Source organism: Callithrix jacchus, chromosome 12 (genome assembly GCF_049354715.1).
Source record: "Callithrix jacchus isolate 240 chromosome 12, calJac240_pri, whole genome shotgun sequence".
NCBI lineage: Eukaryota > Metazoa > Chordata > Mammalia > Primates > Cebidae > Callithrix > Callithrix jacchus.
Window position 1 is genome coordinate 109,854,993 of NC_133513.1, and position 17,765 is coordinate 109,872,757.

The following is a 17,765-nucleotide window of genomic DNA, read 5'->3' on the forward strand; positions in this document are numbered from 1 at the left end:
TAAATACATTAAAAGGAATAGCACATCACAAATAACACTATAATGGCTTATTTTATCATTAAAGTCTAGTTTGTTTCTTTAACATAGCTGATATGATTTTGTATAGAAGGGTCACACCATGAGGTATGACGGATACTGGCAAGATAGAGAAAACAGAACTACAGCCACTTTAGACACGTTTGAAAAAAGTACTACAACAACTATTCCCACATCATTTGTATTTATAATTTTTAAAAACTTACCGTCTCTATCATTTGTAAACAGATATTTGAAAAACATACTAAAATATGTTATAAAGCTACTACATTGTTTGAATATCAAGGACACTGTAATTTTTCTCAATCACTTGATTTAATTAAAGGAAAATTTATGTGTATGTTCATAAATACATACATACCTTTCAAGGATATCTTTTTTGATGAATGTATCTTTCACAATATTTTCTAGTTTTTAATTTGGACAATGGCATTCTTTCCTCAAATTCTTGACTGTAGTAAGCTATTCTCTCATCATACCTGATTACTGAAGGAATCCATTTTCCACGTTCTAACCCTTGAATCCCCAACTTCTTCCTCCATTTACTGACGGATGAGGTGGCTTCAGCTAATATATGAGTAAACTTTCAATACAGGGGCAATTGTGGAGGAAATAAAGGTTTCTGCGTGACTCTCAACTGAAATGATGACGAGCTCAGCTAATAAAATACCAAGACTATTTAAGTTATCTCTTTATATTAGAATCATAAAAATTGAGAATCAGAAATTAACTTAGAAACTCTGTGGTACATGTAATTCCTTCACTTTGTAGAAAAGAGAATTCAAATTCAGTGAGCCTCAGGATCTGGGGCCAGGTCCCACAGTAAGTCACTGATAGGGCTGGATCTAGAACTTAGATTTCCCAAGTCCCAAATCAGTACTCTTTTTCTACTTCAAAGCACTGCGATCATTTAATGATCTTAGGCTCCATGCTAGTTAAATGTTCATAATACTGACTAATCTAATTGTCAGACAAAATTATTCAAAAATGTCTAGGTACTTTGGAAAACCAAAGATGACTGGAAAAGACCCATAATATAATTTTTTAAAAGTTGCTTTTAGTTCTTGGATTTAGAGCCAATTGAAATTGAGAAGACAATTTTAATTTGCATCAATTTATTCTTCAGAAATCACCACTGTCACTTAGAGTCGCTTTTTAAGTGACTGTGGTGACTCAAAAGGCTTCATTTCCTAAACCTCAAAACCTTTTGTGACTATGAGAAATGGACTATACATATTTGTATCTACAGAATATCCAGCTTTAAAACGTAAGCATAAGTAGGTTTGGAAAAATGAGTTCAGTCAATACTGAGACATTAAAAATTGGCTTGAAAATTGTTCAACTCAAAAAATGGAGTAGGGTTTTCAAACTCCCCCAAACCAGAGCCTTGTTTTCTACCAGTGGGCTAACTTAGCAGAAGGCCATGTCACTAAGTCTTACGGGTCACGTCCATTTCATCAAAAATAACCCACACTGAGCTTCTTCCTGGTTCTGTTCTACAACAGAACTGAACACTATGTTTCTTGGTTTCTTGATATCCCCTGGTTCCGGTGCTTGCTTTCCACTTCAGTACACAACTGTAGGCTTTTCGTGTTCCACCTTGTTTCTTACACGCCATGATTATGAGGTTGGCACCATGTGCTTTACAGGGCACTAACTTCGATAATCCGAATAGTGTGAACTCCAGCAACAAGCACCACTCAGGACCCAAATGTTTGGCAGGCTGCACTAGGAGCTTTTTTTTTTCTCTCTTTCTTAGAAGAATGTGTATGGTTTGTAGGCTCCAAGTGACTGGGAATTACAAATAGTCCATCCTCCCTCAAAGAAACTTCTATGGGGGAAGAGAAGAAGTGCCACTTGGCAAAGAGTAGGGGAGAGAATCGTGAGTTCTACTTTTTAAAAAACTTAATGCAAATAAATCCTACTGTCAGAGTAGCAACTCCTAGTGATACATTTAATGCAGGTAGGACAGAGAGGTCCAATGATAGAAGCAAGGGAAGGAGGATGGGGCAATTTGCATAAAAAAGATGTCTTCAAATTTTATATAATTTATAAATTCTTTCACAAATTTCTCTCCTCCAAGTGGCACAAAATTATGGTGAATATGGTATTTAAGAGTAATGCTGTAATGCAGTAAACCTGCTACCATCCAGCATTCTCAGAGAATGGGATATCATGGCTAATCAAATATTATCATATCTATCTCATAGAGATGTCTGATTTTCAAAATTAACCTAATTTTTAAAAAGTCAAACTCAATATAGTTTCCTCTTTCACTGTTGACCAGAACTGCGCCCCAGGGCACATGTTTATGAACATGAATTAGCATCATAACACAAACACGACGAAAGAGACTGTCAAAGGAGTTCTCCTTAATACAACACTGAATAACAGATTTTCTGATCAAAGAATCCATTAGATAATCACCACATGCTTTTTCAATGCCTTTAATACATTATTCTTCTGTAGGTAGACCACCACTGTTAGCCAGTGATATACCTCTCTTCAGTGCTAATCCCACTCACTTAAAACTAAAGCAAACTAATTAAGCCATTCTGGGTTAAGTCTACTGTTTAAAGACATGCTTGATGAAAACAATCTTGTTTACCACAATTATGTGGATGTCTACATGCAATGCATAATTAGCACAGCAACAACAAACATGGGATTCAGTCTTGTACCTCCGCCCCCATGTTTGTTGACTTACTGTGCATAATAACTGGGATTGGGACTGTAACAGGATCTGAGAATAGAGCTCTGAGTATCTGAAACATTTTCTAAGTGAGGCATCTGTCTCTGACAGCAACTGCTGGAGAGTGCAGTAGCCACTGATTCCGTTGGCTAAAGCTCACAGTTTGAAAAGCAGAACTGTGAATAGGGAGGGACACGAAGCATGCTCTCCAACCTCGAGAAAATGAAATTAGTAACATAAAAAAGAGCCTCTTATTTTATTCTTCAATTTATCATCAAATAATTGTTCCGATGGTGAGGAAAGGCAGACTGTGATCCTGATATGAAGCTATTTGGGGAGGAACTTAGCTTCACATTTAGGATTCTCCTTTCGGGCTTCAAAGTAAAGCACTATCTATCGTATTTCTGTTTTTCTTCAAAATGTACGGATCCTTACATAGGGCCAGACACTTCATCATCATGCTGTGATGGGACTGGAGGGCAAGAATGGGAAACAGTGACTTTGGTGAAAGTATAACCACTCTTTCAGAATAAAAACAGCACAGTGTTATTTGAAACATTATTAACAAATGTGATGAAACGATCTGTAAGCACAATCAAATAAACTGGCTAAAGATGAGGCTAATTGTAAATGGGACTAAAACACACACAAACAATTCACAAAAAAACAGATTTTAAAATACTCTCCTTCCATTTCCCCATTAGCTAAACAATAAACCGAGATCTATTCTTACCAGTATTCCTTTTAGTTCGTCCACTGCACTTTCGCAGCCTTTTGAAGATTCTGGCTATAATTTTAAAAAGAAAAAAAATTACTGAGTAATTCAGTTCCAAAATACTAAACAATGATTTTTACATGAAGTATTAGTAGTCTTATATTTGTAATATGTATGACAATATATATTTTTTAATTAGATCTATGCCTTAAGGTTAGGAAAAAATATTAGCCATGTTAGTGCTCCCAAGTAGCAGTTAAACAAAACGTAAGAAGTTATATTCAAAGCAAAAGCAGACAAGCTACCCTCTTCTAAATACCACACTGTTACCTCCTGATCATCACCACAGGCAGAAAAAATTTGGTAGACATCAGATTTCAAAGATCTGATTCCAAATTATTCAGAGCTTCTTACAATAAACTACCCTCCACTTGCATTGCTGGACTCTGCCACCAAGCAGGGACTAGGAAGAAGGCAGTGCAGAGCAGAAGCAAGCCACAGGGCAGAAAACCTCTCTCAGCTCCACCAGCTCCAGGAGGAGTTTAGCTTACAGGGGCCTGGCATGTCTTCTCACAAGAATTTCACAAGAGGACTGAGTCGAGAGAGCAGGGACCAGCAAAGAACCTGGCTTATAGGAGAAATGTTAGCATGGCTGGCTGCCAGAGCAGTCAGATCTCAGAGGACGTGTAGTCCGATCATTCATCTTGGAAGCAAAGTCAGGCTTGAGCAAGGTAGTATTTGAGTCAGGTGTCTGGATTACAAGCTCAGCTCTCTTCTGGCCACACCATCAACAAAGTAATTTGAAGTAAATTCTGGGTATGATATGGTGTATACCCCACTATACCTAATGATCTCTGTGGATCATTCAACTAATTTAATGGAGAGAAAATTTAGCATGAGGCCCTCATGAAAAATAAGTTCAGGAAAGACTTCTGATCTCCCTTGTACCACTCCCTTTCATGAAGGACAGAGATGAAGGGGAAACTTGCAAGACATGGTGAAAGGAACTTCTTGAGCCTCTTATTCCTGGAGAAGAGGTAAGGTTATATTCTCTCTCATCAGAAAATGAAAGGTGATCAATGGCAACCTATAATCCTTTTCTCAAAACAGAATTAAAAAATAAGACCCCATTTCAAATTTTAAAAACAGAGAAGAAGTGAGACAGAGAGAGGTTTGCTGCTTGTGTACAAAGCTATTCAGCTCTCATAGCACAGATTTTCTGTGAAATACACATGCCCTCAGTGCCAGTCAGTAAGCACTAAGACACTAATTTCAACCATACTGGCACCACCACCATGACCAAGGAATTTAGAAAATAAGCGGTTAAATTAACATTCTCAAGGCATGCTTGACTTCTGCAGGTCACCTCTTCAGGTGACAAGCTGTGATGTTCAAACAAATGACCTGCCTTGAGGCATACCCAAAAGTGCTGCCATGCCACTCAGGTTGCCCTGTGATTCCTTTTGAAGCCTGGACCACACAATGTCACAATATGTGACATTTCAGGAAAGCCCGGATGGTACTAGGGGAAGACGTCTGTCCTCAAGCATGCAGTGATCATTTGTTTTAAAGTTATTGACCAGGTCATTCAGCACTGTATCTACACAGTTTAAGATTACCAGCAAAAAACCCAGTTGTCCACTGATCCTTGTTCAGTTGCTTCCCAGATTTTTAATTGACATTAAATAATGTGTAACTGCAGGAGGAGTTATGGGAAGAAGAAAAAAGCACAAAATGATATTCTGAAAAAGCACGAAGTGAAAATGAAAGTATGTATGGAACACTGATTGCTCATGATTTAAGAAATTTTCAACCTTTTCTTTCAAAATGAATTTTGTTTCTTTATGGCACTGCATTTTTCTCTAGTAATGGTTTGTTTTTGCTTATTCTTTCCATAAATAGCAGTGATGTAAAAGTCATAAAAACGGCTTCTTTTTCAAAGGTGGCACTAAGACCTTGCATTTTAAAGTGTTTTCACACTTTATTCCATTTGATCCTGACAACAACCGCATGTGTCAGATAAGACCGGGTGCTATCCCCATCTTGAAGAGAAGAAGTGTGGGGAAGCTGGGTGACAGTGCCAGGGCCCAGCTCCAACAGCTCTGCTCTTCACTCTCTCGCCAGACACCAGCACCGGGCCAGCTGTGCCTGATCATTCAACACACTCAGCTTCTCCTCCAGTTTTACATTTCATCCTTTACTTAGAAAACTGCTTTCAGAATATGGGCACAAGACTGAACTATTTTACGTGGTTGGCTGAAGCTACTGTTTCCTTAGATGTAAATTTACTCTTAGAGTTGAGTATTCGTTTCCTCTTCCCAGTCCTGTCCCATGTACAGCCCACACTACAGCCACTCTAGCCTGGCCTAGCTATCTTGCCTGCCTGTGACAAAGTGGTAACTTAGAAAACCCATCAGAGGCTGGGCGCAGTGGCTCACACCTATAACCCCAGCACTTTGGGAGGCTGAGGCAGGCGGATCATGAGGTCAAGAGATGGAGACCATCCTGGCCAACATGGTGAAACCCCATCTCTACTAAAAATACAACAATTAGCTGACATGGTGGTGCACCCCTGTAGTCCCAGCTACTCAGAAGGTTGAGGCAAGAGAATCACTTGAACCTGGGAGGCAGAGGCTGCAGTGAGCCAAGGCTGCCACTGTACTCTAGCCTGGTGACAGAGCAAGACTCCATCTTAAAAGTGAAAAAAAAAAAAGGAAAGAAAAAGAAAACCCATCAGAATGTATACTGAACAGTCGTAACGCTGGGGGACATTTCATGCAGTTGAAGCAGGGCAGCCTTGAGGAAGGAGAAAGAACCAAACCATAAAGGTTAGTGAAGAAGCGGAAAGAAGAGGAAGAAGAGAAAGAGGAAGAACCAGTCAGTCCATACTTAATTAGAAAGGAGAAAGAATCTTTTTCAAGAAAAATGTTGAAAACTATTATTGGGCTTACTTAACAGTAGCAGATATACAAAGGCAGGGGAAAGATCATGAACGGGACTCTAAGAGCCTTCACAGATCCTGGAGTGCTCGCTGTGGTCTAGTTGAGGAGACAGTTTTTCTCCTTGAAGTGACTTGGAATACATTTGTGAAATTAATGAAAAACAACCATAGAAGTCTCACTATTTTCCCCAAAGTTGTCTTAGTTTTATTTTTCCATTATTATTATGTGATACCCCCCCTTACAACAGAAGCCTCAGAAAGGTGAGGGGTTTTGCCTATTTTGTTCACTACTTTATCCCCCATGCCTAAAACAGTATCTGACACATAGTAGATAATCAATAGAATCACACAAAAGAATCAGGAATCAAAGAAAAGAAAGGGTGTGACAATTGTTATTTGTTTGGTATAACAATCCATATCACTGTTTCTCGCAATGTGACGACCGCACCCCAAAAATAACATGGCTTCGTTTTCACACTGATTTAGGTTCCTGAAACATGCTTAATGGAAGTAAACACTTTCACGACATACTAGCTTTATCCTAAGATTTGACAGTGAGTCCTGATGCAGCATTCATCAAATTCAAATTTGTAAAAAAAAAAAAAAAAAAGTAGCAAGCAGGGAAAAAAGCATTTAGTCACTCCATACCTTTGTCTTCAGTCTGGCTGTCTGATTAACTGGTCTAAGATGAACTCCCTTTTTAATTCTATCCATCATCTCTTCAACTGCTTGCCTCTTTAGATCTGTGACTTCTTCAGCTGTTCAAAGAACACATACATAAATCCTCTTAGGTTACAAGAAAACAGCTACTTCCTATTTTTGGTGACTTGGAAAAATTACACTATGTAATTAATCACAGCCATTTTTCATTCACAGTTGCAGAACACCAAAAATTTACTAAGGTTAACAGCTATCAAGTAGCAACATTTAAATAAAAATTTTTTAGATAAAAAAATCTGACTAGAAGGCCGGGCTCGGTGGCTCAAGCCTGTAATCCCAGCACTTTGGGAGGCCGAGGCAGGTGGATCACGAGGTCAAGAGATCGGGATCATCCTGGTCAACATGGTGAAACCCCATCTCTACTAAAAATACAAAAAATTAGCTGGGCATGGTGGCATGTGCCTGTAATCCCAGCTACTCAGGAGGCTGAGGCAGGAGAATTGCCTGAACCCAGGAGGCGGAGGTTTCAGTGAGCCGAGATCACGCCATTGCACTCCAGCCTGGGTAACGAGAGTGAAACTGCATCTCAAAAAAACAAAAATCTGATTAGAAAAATAAGAGTTGTAAAAATTTGTAGCATGGATCCAAGTCAATATTGTTTCCCCTCTGTCAACAAGGCAGACTTTGTTCTTTTGTCAACATTTCTCCAGGTCTTTAAAAAATAGCAACTTTGCGCCTAATCCCAATTAATCTTTGACTCAAAAGATATTTTTACAATTCACAGTACATCTTATGTCAAAGAAATCCACCCCAAAAAGAAACAACTTCCAGAAATCCATTAGTGAAAAAAGGTCAAACAGATGTTTTCCTTGTTGGAATAAATCTATAGTCAGAAGACAAGCAGCACATAAATAAAATATATTTTTTAATTGCCATCTTTTGTTCACATGCAAAGGAAACATTTGAGCCAAACTTTCTCAAGTCTTTTAAAATTGTCAATGCTAAAAGAAAGACATACATGCAGCAATAGTTACAATTAAGTAATTACATGTGATTTTAAAATTCAACTATCTATTGTTTAACCTTGGCACTATTTTGCTGCAAAAAATAAAATAAAAAAGAGGTGGAGATGTGTTATCAGTTGAATGAATGTAACTGAGGTGAATTTAAATCTGTTGATTAGAAAAGTGAAATGTCTCTCTTATAGAATAGCTTGACCAAAATCACAGAACCATTTCGGAACATTTATCACCATTAATGCAGTTCTAGGTCTTGTGTTTACCTTCATCTAGCTCAGTGCAGCCAACATATTTGAGTTTATCTCATAAGGAACTTCTTATTAGCATCTTTAATAGACTCTACACTGCCTGGCAATATGGTGGGCATTCAACAAGTCTCTACTGACGATTGACTTCTGTAGTTTCTACTTTAAATGTCCACTAATATTTTTACTATTTGATTTGAAATGACTAAACCCCAAAAGGCTGGCTTCTAAATGCAGACAATCCCTACTACACCCCCAAGCTAATTAGCTCTAGTATCAGGCTTTGCAATGAGGAGGTCTAAATTAAATGGCTTCTTTTTCTGCTACAAGGACAAACTCCACTCCAACCCTGGGTAGCCATTCCTCTTGTGTAAGCACCTAGGGGAGCAAGAGAGTCCAGAAGTTTCCATTATCCTCATGTCTACAGGCCCCCAATGAGGGATCACCGCTATATTCACTGTATAACCTAGGTTTTCTGATACTGTCCTAACTTCAAGAAGAATTGTCAATCTCAGGAGCCACTGGAATGCTGAGAATTAAAACCTCTCAACATCTGAACAACATCTTTAGATCCAGAAGTTAAAAAGGTATCTTTTGCCAAGCAACATGGCAAACATGGTCACCAAAGTTATTCGTCTACCAGTAAGTGAAAGGTGACTAAACTGTGGGTTGATCAACCACGAACCCTTAAGTAGCATTTTCTTTGGCAGCTTCTTCTGACAGCTCACAAACATCAACAAAGGAACAGATGAGTAAATTATGATGGGTAGAAATACCTTCCCCTTCCCCTGTCCCTCCCTTCCCTTTCCTCCATATCTGAGTATCTGCTGTGAGCTACACAGTGCTTTTGCTCATCCTACTGAAAACCCGGATCTGCCATTCAAGCACCTGGTATGGGTGTAGGATTTATTCCTGAGAATTTAGAAAATACTTTTTTCTTTTTCCCCAAGACAGAGTCTTGCTCAGTCGCCCAGAGCTGGAGCACAATGATGTGATCTCGGCTCACTGCAACCTCCACCTCCTGGGTTCAAGCAATTCTCCTGCCTCAGCCTCCCAAGCAGCTGGGAGTAAAGGCACATGCCAGCATGCCTGGCTAATTTTTGTATTTTTAGTAAAGATGAGGTTTCGCTCTATATAGAGAAAATAAATTTTTAAAACATTTGATTTTTCAGAAAGTCTGCCATTTTGAGACTAGGAAGAGCTGCATGGTAATAGGAACACTGCCTACAAACAGATTAGCACTCTGTAAGGAATGACTGAAACCCAATTAAATGCACCATACAAAAACTAATTAAGGCAGACAGATGGAGAATTATGGTCAACACCATTCAAATCCGCTACAGCATCTAACATAGCAGGAATTTAAAGTAGTTTCTTATATTTGCTTGCCAGAATCATAGTGATAATTCAGAGACGTGCCACTATCTGTATTGTGTACAGATTATAAACCAGGCTTTAATTTCTCAGTCTTTTTCAAATGTAAAGGCTTAATTGGTTTTAAGGAAAAGAAATCATTCTTATCAGATTCCCTACTCAGGCGCAATACAAGGGCAACGCTAGGTTAGCTACACAAGCTTTCTCTCTTGCCGACCCTGTTTTTGAACTAGCAAAAAGCATTCTATACGAACTTCTAAACTATTAAGCAGTTCTAATAAATCTGCAAGAACTGCCTACAGAGAGCTCATGGTATGTTTTGTAATTCTTTCTGCAATCACACAGTTGGTAATTGTCTCACAAAAGCATGTAATCAGGGGGACAATAGAAATATGCAGGATACTGGAGATTAAAGAAAAGGGACAAATGAAGACAACAGGTCTAATGTTATTGAACTGCCACAGAAAAATAAAATCAAATGCTCTTTGAGTTAGTGCTTCAAGGTCAGTCTTGGATCAGAAAGCTAAATGTAATTAATTGGGGCTTAAATTTTAAGACCCTCTTGAAAAATAAGTTAGTTCTCAAAAAAAAAAAAAAAAGAAAAAAGACCCACAGACAAAACCATCACCTTATTACTAAATAAAACCTTCTGTTACTACCTAGAAGAAATAAAAATAAATTTCCAAATTCCACAGGATTACTATTTCTTTCACTAACTTTTTTTAAAAGGTAATTTAAAAAAAATCTTATTCCACTATGATGTACCAAATTTCTACAGAATATATTATAGTTGAATTAAGTTCAAATTTGACATCAGGTCATAAAGTTAAAGAAATTTCCTTAGCTACGATAATCACAAGAACCTGTGGGATGAGGATTCCCTTTGCCCCTCCCAAAGGATGGCTGGTACCTTCTCCGTGTTTTCCATGCTAACATGTTGAGTATTTTCTGTGCTAGATACTACTCTAAACACTTTTCATGTTGTGAGACTCACTAATTCTCACAACAACCTTGTGAAATAGGAAATAATATTATCTCCATTCTACAGATTAGCAAATCAAGGCACAGTGAAGTAAGAAAATATCAATAAATTAATGACCTTTGAAATCCATAACTTGCCTAATAAATACATTCTTGTCAAAATCAGAGTTACTATATTCAGAGTTTATCATGATGTCTTATATTCAACTCTTAAAACTACATATAAAATATTCTACAGTCCTTCCTTAACAATGAAGCTTTTTAAGAGCCATAAGTAAGGAGTAAAAGTTTCCCTACTTAAAAACTCTGAAAGCCTTACAAACTGTATGTTAAATGCCAACATAAGATGCTAACTTAAGAAAACACAGTGACTGTGAGACCAGTCACTATGTTATAAATGTAAACCCCAAAGTGTCACAGAGAATCCCAATGATGGATGTCTACATTATGCATTTAACCATTAGTTCATCATGCATTTAACCATTATTGATTTATTCACTCAACAACTATTTTTTCAGTGCGACCTATTAATAAGCCACTATAAATAACTGCCTTGCCAGATAGAAAGAGGGTACTGCTTCAGCCACGTGTGAGTACAGTATGAATTACTCAAGGCTGTTTGATTTTTAGGGTTGCTCCAGCCTAAAATCTCAAGAGCAACTTCCATGTTGGTAACTCTCCTTAGAATCCCAAAATAGCAATCTGGTAACCCAAGGATGTGGGGAAAAAATACTGTCGCGTTTAATGAATTATAAATAAAACATCATTTTTGTAAGAAAAACTGTATGGTGCCTAAAACTGGGGGTTAAGACATTTTAGAATAATTTTTCTTTTTATTTTAAGGGTACTATCAAAGTTGACAAGGGACTTTGTTTGACAAGTTGATGATGTAATTTACTTGGAAGGAAAATTCATTTTATTCCAATTTCCCAGCATTCCTCTAAAATATACCAATTATCTCCCCCCCCAAAAATTGAAACAAAATGTAAATTACAGCATCAGGAAATGCAAATAGCCAGTAACCCAAGAGCGGGTCTTCCCAGCAAATCACCAATGGCAGGAGAACTGCTTTAGAATCTTGTAATGCCTGGTGCAATGCAGAATTTGCCTTTCAGCCCCATTAATGTGCCGAGGAATATATTCCAAAAGATTGCAGAACGCAGGCACAGAAAGCCAATTCTGAGAGATGAAATCGGCTTTCATTTGTAATGGTGCTGCAAGATTCCCACTAAGAAAGAAAAAACTAAGTCCAAACTTCAATTCATTCAATATTCATGACAGCAGTGGGATGCTGCCAAGAAGAGTAAACCCTCAAAGAGCTTGCAATCTGCACAGCCGGAGAGAGGTGGAAATAACTCAAAACACCATAGCCAGAGTAGAGGTAGAGAGCGAGACATTAAATTCTTAAAAGTAACAGAATTTAAAGCAAAATGCTGTCACCATGCAAAGCTACTCATTACCATGTTGTTTATACTAATAAAATAGGATAAACAGGAGAACAAAGAGTCGAGAACATACCAGCTGTCTGTCCAGAATCTGCATGGAGGCTATGGAATGCGACCAGCAGGAACAGAGGACCAAGATCTGGCCCCCTTGTTTTAAGCCTCTGCTGTCACTGTGGCTGCACACCAAACTGCTGGTGTCTGTGAACTGACTCCACTGCATCTAGCCATCTGCTGGCTCTGCTCAACAGGAGGGCCCATCTCCCTCCATTCCCATCTTATCATTGTCCTCTATACCTCTATCTCCAATGAACCAGAGTCCTGTGAATTTTACCTCCCTAAATAGTTCCTGAATGTATGCATGCCTCTACCACCTTCATCTAAGCTACCATCAACATTCATCTCAATGACTGCAATAGTCTTCCCTCATCCACTCTAATCCCTTTACAGTCTGTTCTCTCACTGCAGCCTGTGAGATTTTCTTTTTAAGGACACATCTCATCATATTTATACCTCTACTTAAAACTTCTACTGCTCTTAGGAGAAATTCCAGAACCTTGACCTTGGCCTCCAGAATTTGGCTCCTGCCTACCTATTATTAGACCTGCTCTCTTGGACCCCATGTTCCAGCCATATCAACTTTCTTTCAGTTTCCTAATATGCCAAGTTCCTTCCTAGATACTTTGGACCTTCAAATCCACTGCTCCTCTATCTGAAATAGTCTTACTGTTAACACCGCCACCCAACCTACCCAATGTTCTAAATGTACAACTACTCAGCTTGAACATCACTTTCAGATGCCGGCAGTCCACCTCCACAATCTCTTAGCACCATGTACTACTCCTTAATTGCATTTAAATAATTATATATTTACTTGTTTATTTCCTCCTAGTTACACTAGAATGTAACTTCTATATCGTGTACCTCCAGCACACAAAAGTGGAGTAGTACATACTAAGAGCCTGATACAGTCCCAGCTCACTTGCTACCAACTCTAAGAAGTCTTTCCTCAAACCCCTCATTTGGAATTACTCCCTCTCTTTCCTGTACACTACAAGGTACCCTGACCCTTAATAGAAACATGTTTGCCAGTATGTCTCTCATTACAGTGAGTTGTACATGTTTATTTCCTCTAGATAACAAACTACAGGAAGGCAATGATGGTTACTGGTTCATTCTGACAGCTGTTCAGTGCTTCATATTTCTCTTCCAACGACATGTTTATAGGCAAAAAACTTAACAAATAAGTGAATTGCCCCAAAACTACACCATCAATCACTTAAGTGAAATAGAAGTGATGCTTACTTGTTTCTGGTTGAGTTGGCTTTTCTTTCTTAGCACCACTGCCACTGGGGTGGGATCGTTTCCGGATCATGGACATGAGTGATCTTTGGAAGAAAGAAAAAGATCAATGGGAGATTACTGGATGCCTTATGATCCAACGAATAAAATATATAGAGCCTAAATAATCAGTAAGTTTCTCATTCTTCAGTAGGTGTATGAACACATAACTAGAATTTAAGCAGTCCACTTTCCATTTTTAATAATATTAAACTTTTCATCACTTTACAGAAGAGAAACACATCTCATCCTTTTCTGTATAACACCTAACTAATTACTGGAGAGAGGACACTGCTATAACTAATAATAAAATGCATACACACTTACAAAAAAAAAGAAACAAAAAATTTCAAGATTCATATATAAAATTCAGAAAGAGCTATCTATGTACTATGTTAGAGGGGGAGGGAAGAATGAAAGAATTAGGGAATGTTTAATATTAAAAAGTGTATGTTACCAGTAAATATTTGTGAACTATGGGTACAGAAACATCTGAATCTGCAAGATGTAGAGCAAATACTTATGGATAAAACATATTTATACCACCCTCTGGTCTATTTAAAAACAAATCTATGTAAAATCAAATTATGATGAATTTGACCATATTTAAATTTTATAGCCTTTGATATGCAGAAAAAGACATTATAGAATATATAAAGAAATTCTACAGATCAATGAGAAAAAGCATATAATTCAACACAAAAATGGATGAAAACCTTGAAACTCCAAAAAAGACGTCCAAATTTTCTATACATATACGAAAGAAGTGCTTGACTTCATTAGCTACTAGGCAAACGTGAACCCACACTGAGATATCACTATACATTCATCAAACAGACCAAAAAACCCTGATAATATCAAATGTTAGTGGGTTTCTGGAATAACAGAAGTTCTCAAACCAAACAGTGTATATAAATTAATAGTACATTCCATTCTGGAAAACTCTTTGTAATTATCTAGTAGAGCCAAAAATATATGTATCCTATGAGCCAGTGATTCCACTGCCACATATTCTACAGAAAGGCAAGCACTTGTGCACCAGGATACATGAACAAGAATATTCATGCAGAATTTCTGTAATTCCCCAGAACTGGTAAAACTCATTTGTCCATCAGCACCACAGTGGATAAGTACATTCTGAGACCTTCAAAAAGTGAATTATACATTGTGAATATGAATAGACTTAAGCTACACAACATAGATGAATCTTAATGTAGAGTAAAAAGAACAAGACCACAATGATACATGAAAATTGTAATTATATAAAGTTTAAAACCAGGCCATACAGATATTTACAGTAGTTTAGGATACGTATTAGGCAGGAAAATTTTTCTTAAATAATGCAAAGAAATGATCACCATAAAAGATAGTAACTGGGGAGAAAGGTGGTTATCTTTGGAAAAGGATCAAAGAAAAGAATTAGGGTGCCAGTATTGCCTATTTCTTGATTTGGAGGGTGATTATATAGATGGTCACTTTAACATTATTTTAAAATTTCACATAGGCTCATGTACCTATCTGCATATATTATCATTTCCTCAATACAATGTTTACCAAATAATGAATGAATCAAGAATTTTTGAATTCCTTCAACTGCAGCATAAATGTCCTCAGAGTGGGGAACTGTACTTACAAAACAGTCCTGAGGAAGCCAGCAACAGAAAACAAATACTTGGAGGATAAGAAAGGCATAATGTTGGCCAGGCGCGGTGGCTCACGCCTGTAATCCCAGCACTTTGGGAAGCCAAGGCGGGCGGATCATGAGGTCAAGCAGTCGAGACCATCCAAGCCAACATGGTGAAACCCCATCTCTACTAAAAAATACAAAAAATTAGCTGGGCATGGTGGCGTGCGCCTGTAGTTCCAGCTACTCAGGAGGCTGAGGCAGGAGAATTGCTTGAACCGGGAGGCAGAGGTTACAGTGAGCCGAAATCACACCACTGCATGCCAGCCTGGCGTCTGGTGACAGAGTGAGACTCTGTCTCAAAAGAAAAAAAAAGAAAGAAAGAAAGAAAAGAAAGGCATAATGTTCCCCTTAGGAAAAGGGGCAAATGGATATACAGAATAACACTTGTTCAGAAGATATAACCACCCAATGCTTCTTTTCTTTCCTTTTTGTTTTTCTGAGACAGGGTCTCACTCTGTTGCCCATGCTGCAGTGCAATGGCACAATCACCACTCATTGCAGCTCTAACCTCCTGCACTCACGTGATTTACCTGCCTCAGCCTTTGAAGTAGCTGGGAGTACAGGTATACTACCACTCCTGGTTACTGTTTTTTAAATTTTTGACAGCTGGGGTGGCAGCGGGGCGGGGGCGGGGGGGGCAACACCACCATGTTGCCCAGGCTGGTCCTGAACTCTTGGCCTCAAGCGATCTTCCTGCCTTGGCCTGTGTTACAGGTGTGAGCCACTGTGCCCAGCCTCCAATCTCTTAATCATAATTTCCAGCTTTTTTTTACTTTTCACTTCTACCTTTGCTTACATTATTAATCCCCTTCCTAATTGCTTTTTCTTAAAATTCCCAACTCAGTGGATAATCTCCCATAAAGCACAGTAAAAAGCAAAAACCACATCCTGCTCTATTTAGCTTGGGAACCAATCAAGGAGCTTCTGCCTTTGTCTAGTTTCTCTTCTTTGGGCTCACAATGGCCAAATGGAATTAAATTATTTTCACGAAAGTTAGAAATTTTAATTTACATAGAACTTTGAAATAAGCATATATTATTCTAGAAGTTATAAAGAATAAAATAAACTTTACTTGCTCATTTTTCCATTCTGTCAACTGAACACCAATGTCTACCTGTTACCACCTCCGTGGTGGGCTGGGTGTGAGGAGGGTTCTCACTAATCAGATGCCTCACCTTACCCTCGAACTACACTCTGTACTGACCTTGCTTCTGGTTCTGTGAGGAAATTTTGCAAGAGTACATTATTGAACATAAAGATGATGAAGCAGGAATTTTTCTGTACTGCTGAGAGTGTGTGTGTGTGTGTGTGTGTGTGTATTCACATATGTGAAGAAAAACATCTGTTTATTAGCAAAAACCACCTAGATGACAGAAAGTGTTAGCTTAAAGGATTCCGAGTTGAAGCATAAACTGGAGACATACAGTGCTCAGAGGAAAATCATCACAATATGAAAACCAACAGTCAAGATGAAACTCAGACTATAGGGAAGGCAGGACTCAAATGCCACAGGAGTCTAGGTCAAGACTTCTGGGACCCATAATCAAACCTCTAGCCATCACTGCCCTATTTCACTGCCATTTCAATTGAATGAATACAATTTCAGACATGTGTCATCCCAAAATTGAACATTTCAGTGGATAATTTTCACCTGTTAGTTTTTCAAGGGGTGTCAGTCATGCCCATTGTGATGGTTATTTTGTGTGATAACCTGACGGGCCACAGAGTGCCCAAGATACTTGGTCAAACACAATCCTGGTGTTTCCATGAGGATGTTGTGGATGACATTAGCATTTCAATCAGCAGACTTAGTCAAGCAGATGGTCCTCCCTGAGGTCGGTGGCTTTCAGCCAATCATTTGAAGGCCTAATTAGAACAACAAGGCGGATCCTCCCTCAGCTAACAGGGAATTCCTCCTGCCTGACTGCTTTCAAACTGGGTTATTGGCTTTTTCTTGCTCTCAAACTTGAACTGAAACACTGCCACTTTCTGGGTCTTGAGCCTGTCAAACTTTGGAATAAAACTACACCATAGGTTCTTCCAGTTCTCAGGCTCTTGGACTCAGTCTGGAACCACACCATTTACTCTTTTGGGTGTCCAACTTGCCAACTCACCCTACAGATCTTGGGGCTTGTCAGCCTCCATAATCATATGAACCAATTCCTTACAATAAATCTGTATATATATATATATATTTGCCTATATCTGTATCTATAGATACACACACTCAATTGGTTCTGTTTTTCTAGAAAAAAACACCTAATAGCCTCAACTCTCTCCCCATATCTGCCTAGAACCTATCCTACTTTCACTATCTCTGGGACAAAGTGACCAAAGTTTGCCTTCTTCCTATTTCTTCTACCTATTCCTGAAGTCAAATGAGTGGAAAGAGAAGGGAAAAGCAGTAAGGCCACTTAAAGAAGCCACAGGCCCGGCCTGGCATGGTGGCTCACACCTGTAATCCCAGCACTTTGGGAGGCTGAGGCAGGTAGGTCACAAGGTCAGGAGTTTTAGATCAGCCTGACCAATATGGTGAAACCCTGTCTCTACTAAAAAATACAAAAATTAGCCAGGCATGATGGCACACGCCTGTAGTCCCAGTTACTCTGGAGGCTGAGACAGGGGAATCACT

General features: G+C 38.6%; 1 protein-coding gene across 10 annotated transcripts in view; it reads right to left on the reverse strand.

Moving 5' to 3' along the window:
* SHTN1 (shootin 1) overlaps positions 1–17,765 on the reverse strand; it is a 120,023-nt gene that overhangs the window by 24,057 nt on the left and 78,201 nt on the right. For 9 of the 10 annotated variants that reach the window (XR_013525136.1, XR_013525134.1, XR_013525135.1 and 6 more), the window contains 3 exons: positions 13,411–13,493; positions 7,033–7,142; positions 3,462–3,515 (listed from right to left, as the gene is read on the reverse strand). Coding sequence is in view for 7 of the 10 variants with exons in the window: in XM_003734524.6 (XP_003734572.2) it covers positions 3,462–3,515; positions 7,033–7,142; positions 13,411–13,493 (247 nt within the window). In the remaining 3 variants the exon portion in view is untranslated. Of the gene's footprint in view, positions 1–332; positions 3,201–3,461; positions 3,516–7,032; positions 7,143–13,410; positions 13,494–17,765 lie in introns of those variants that run through there. The other variant, XM_054243346.2, reaches the window with a different exon arrangement.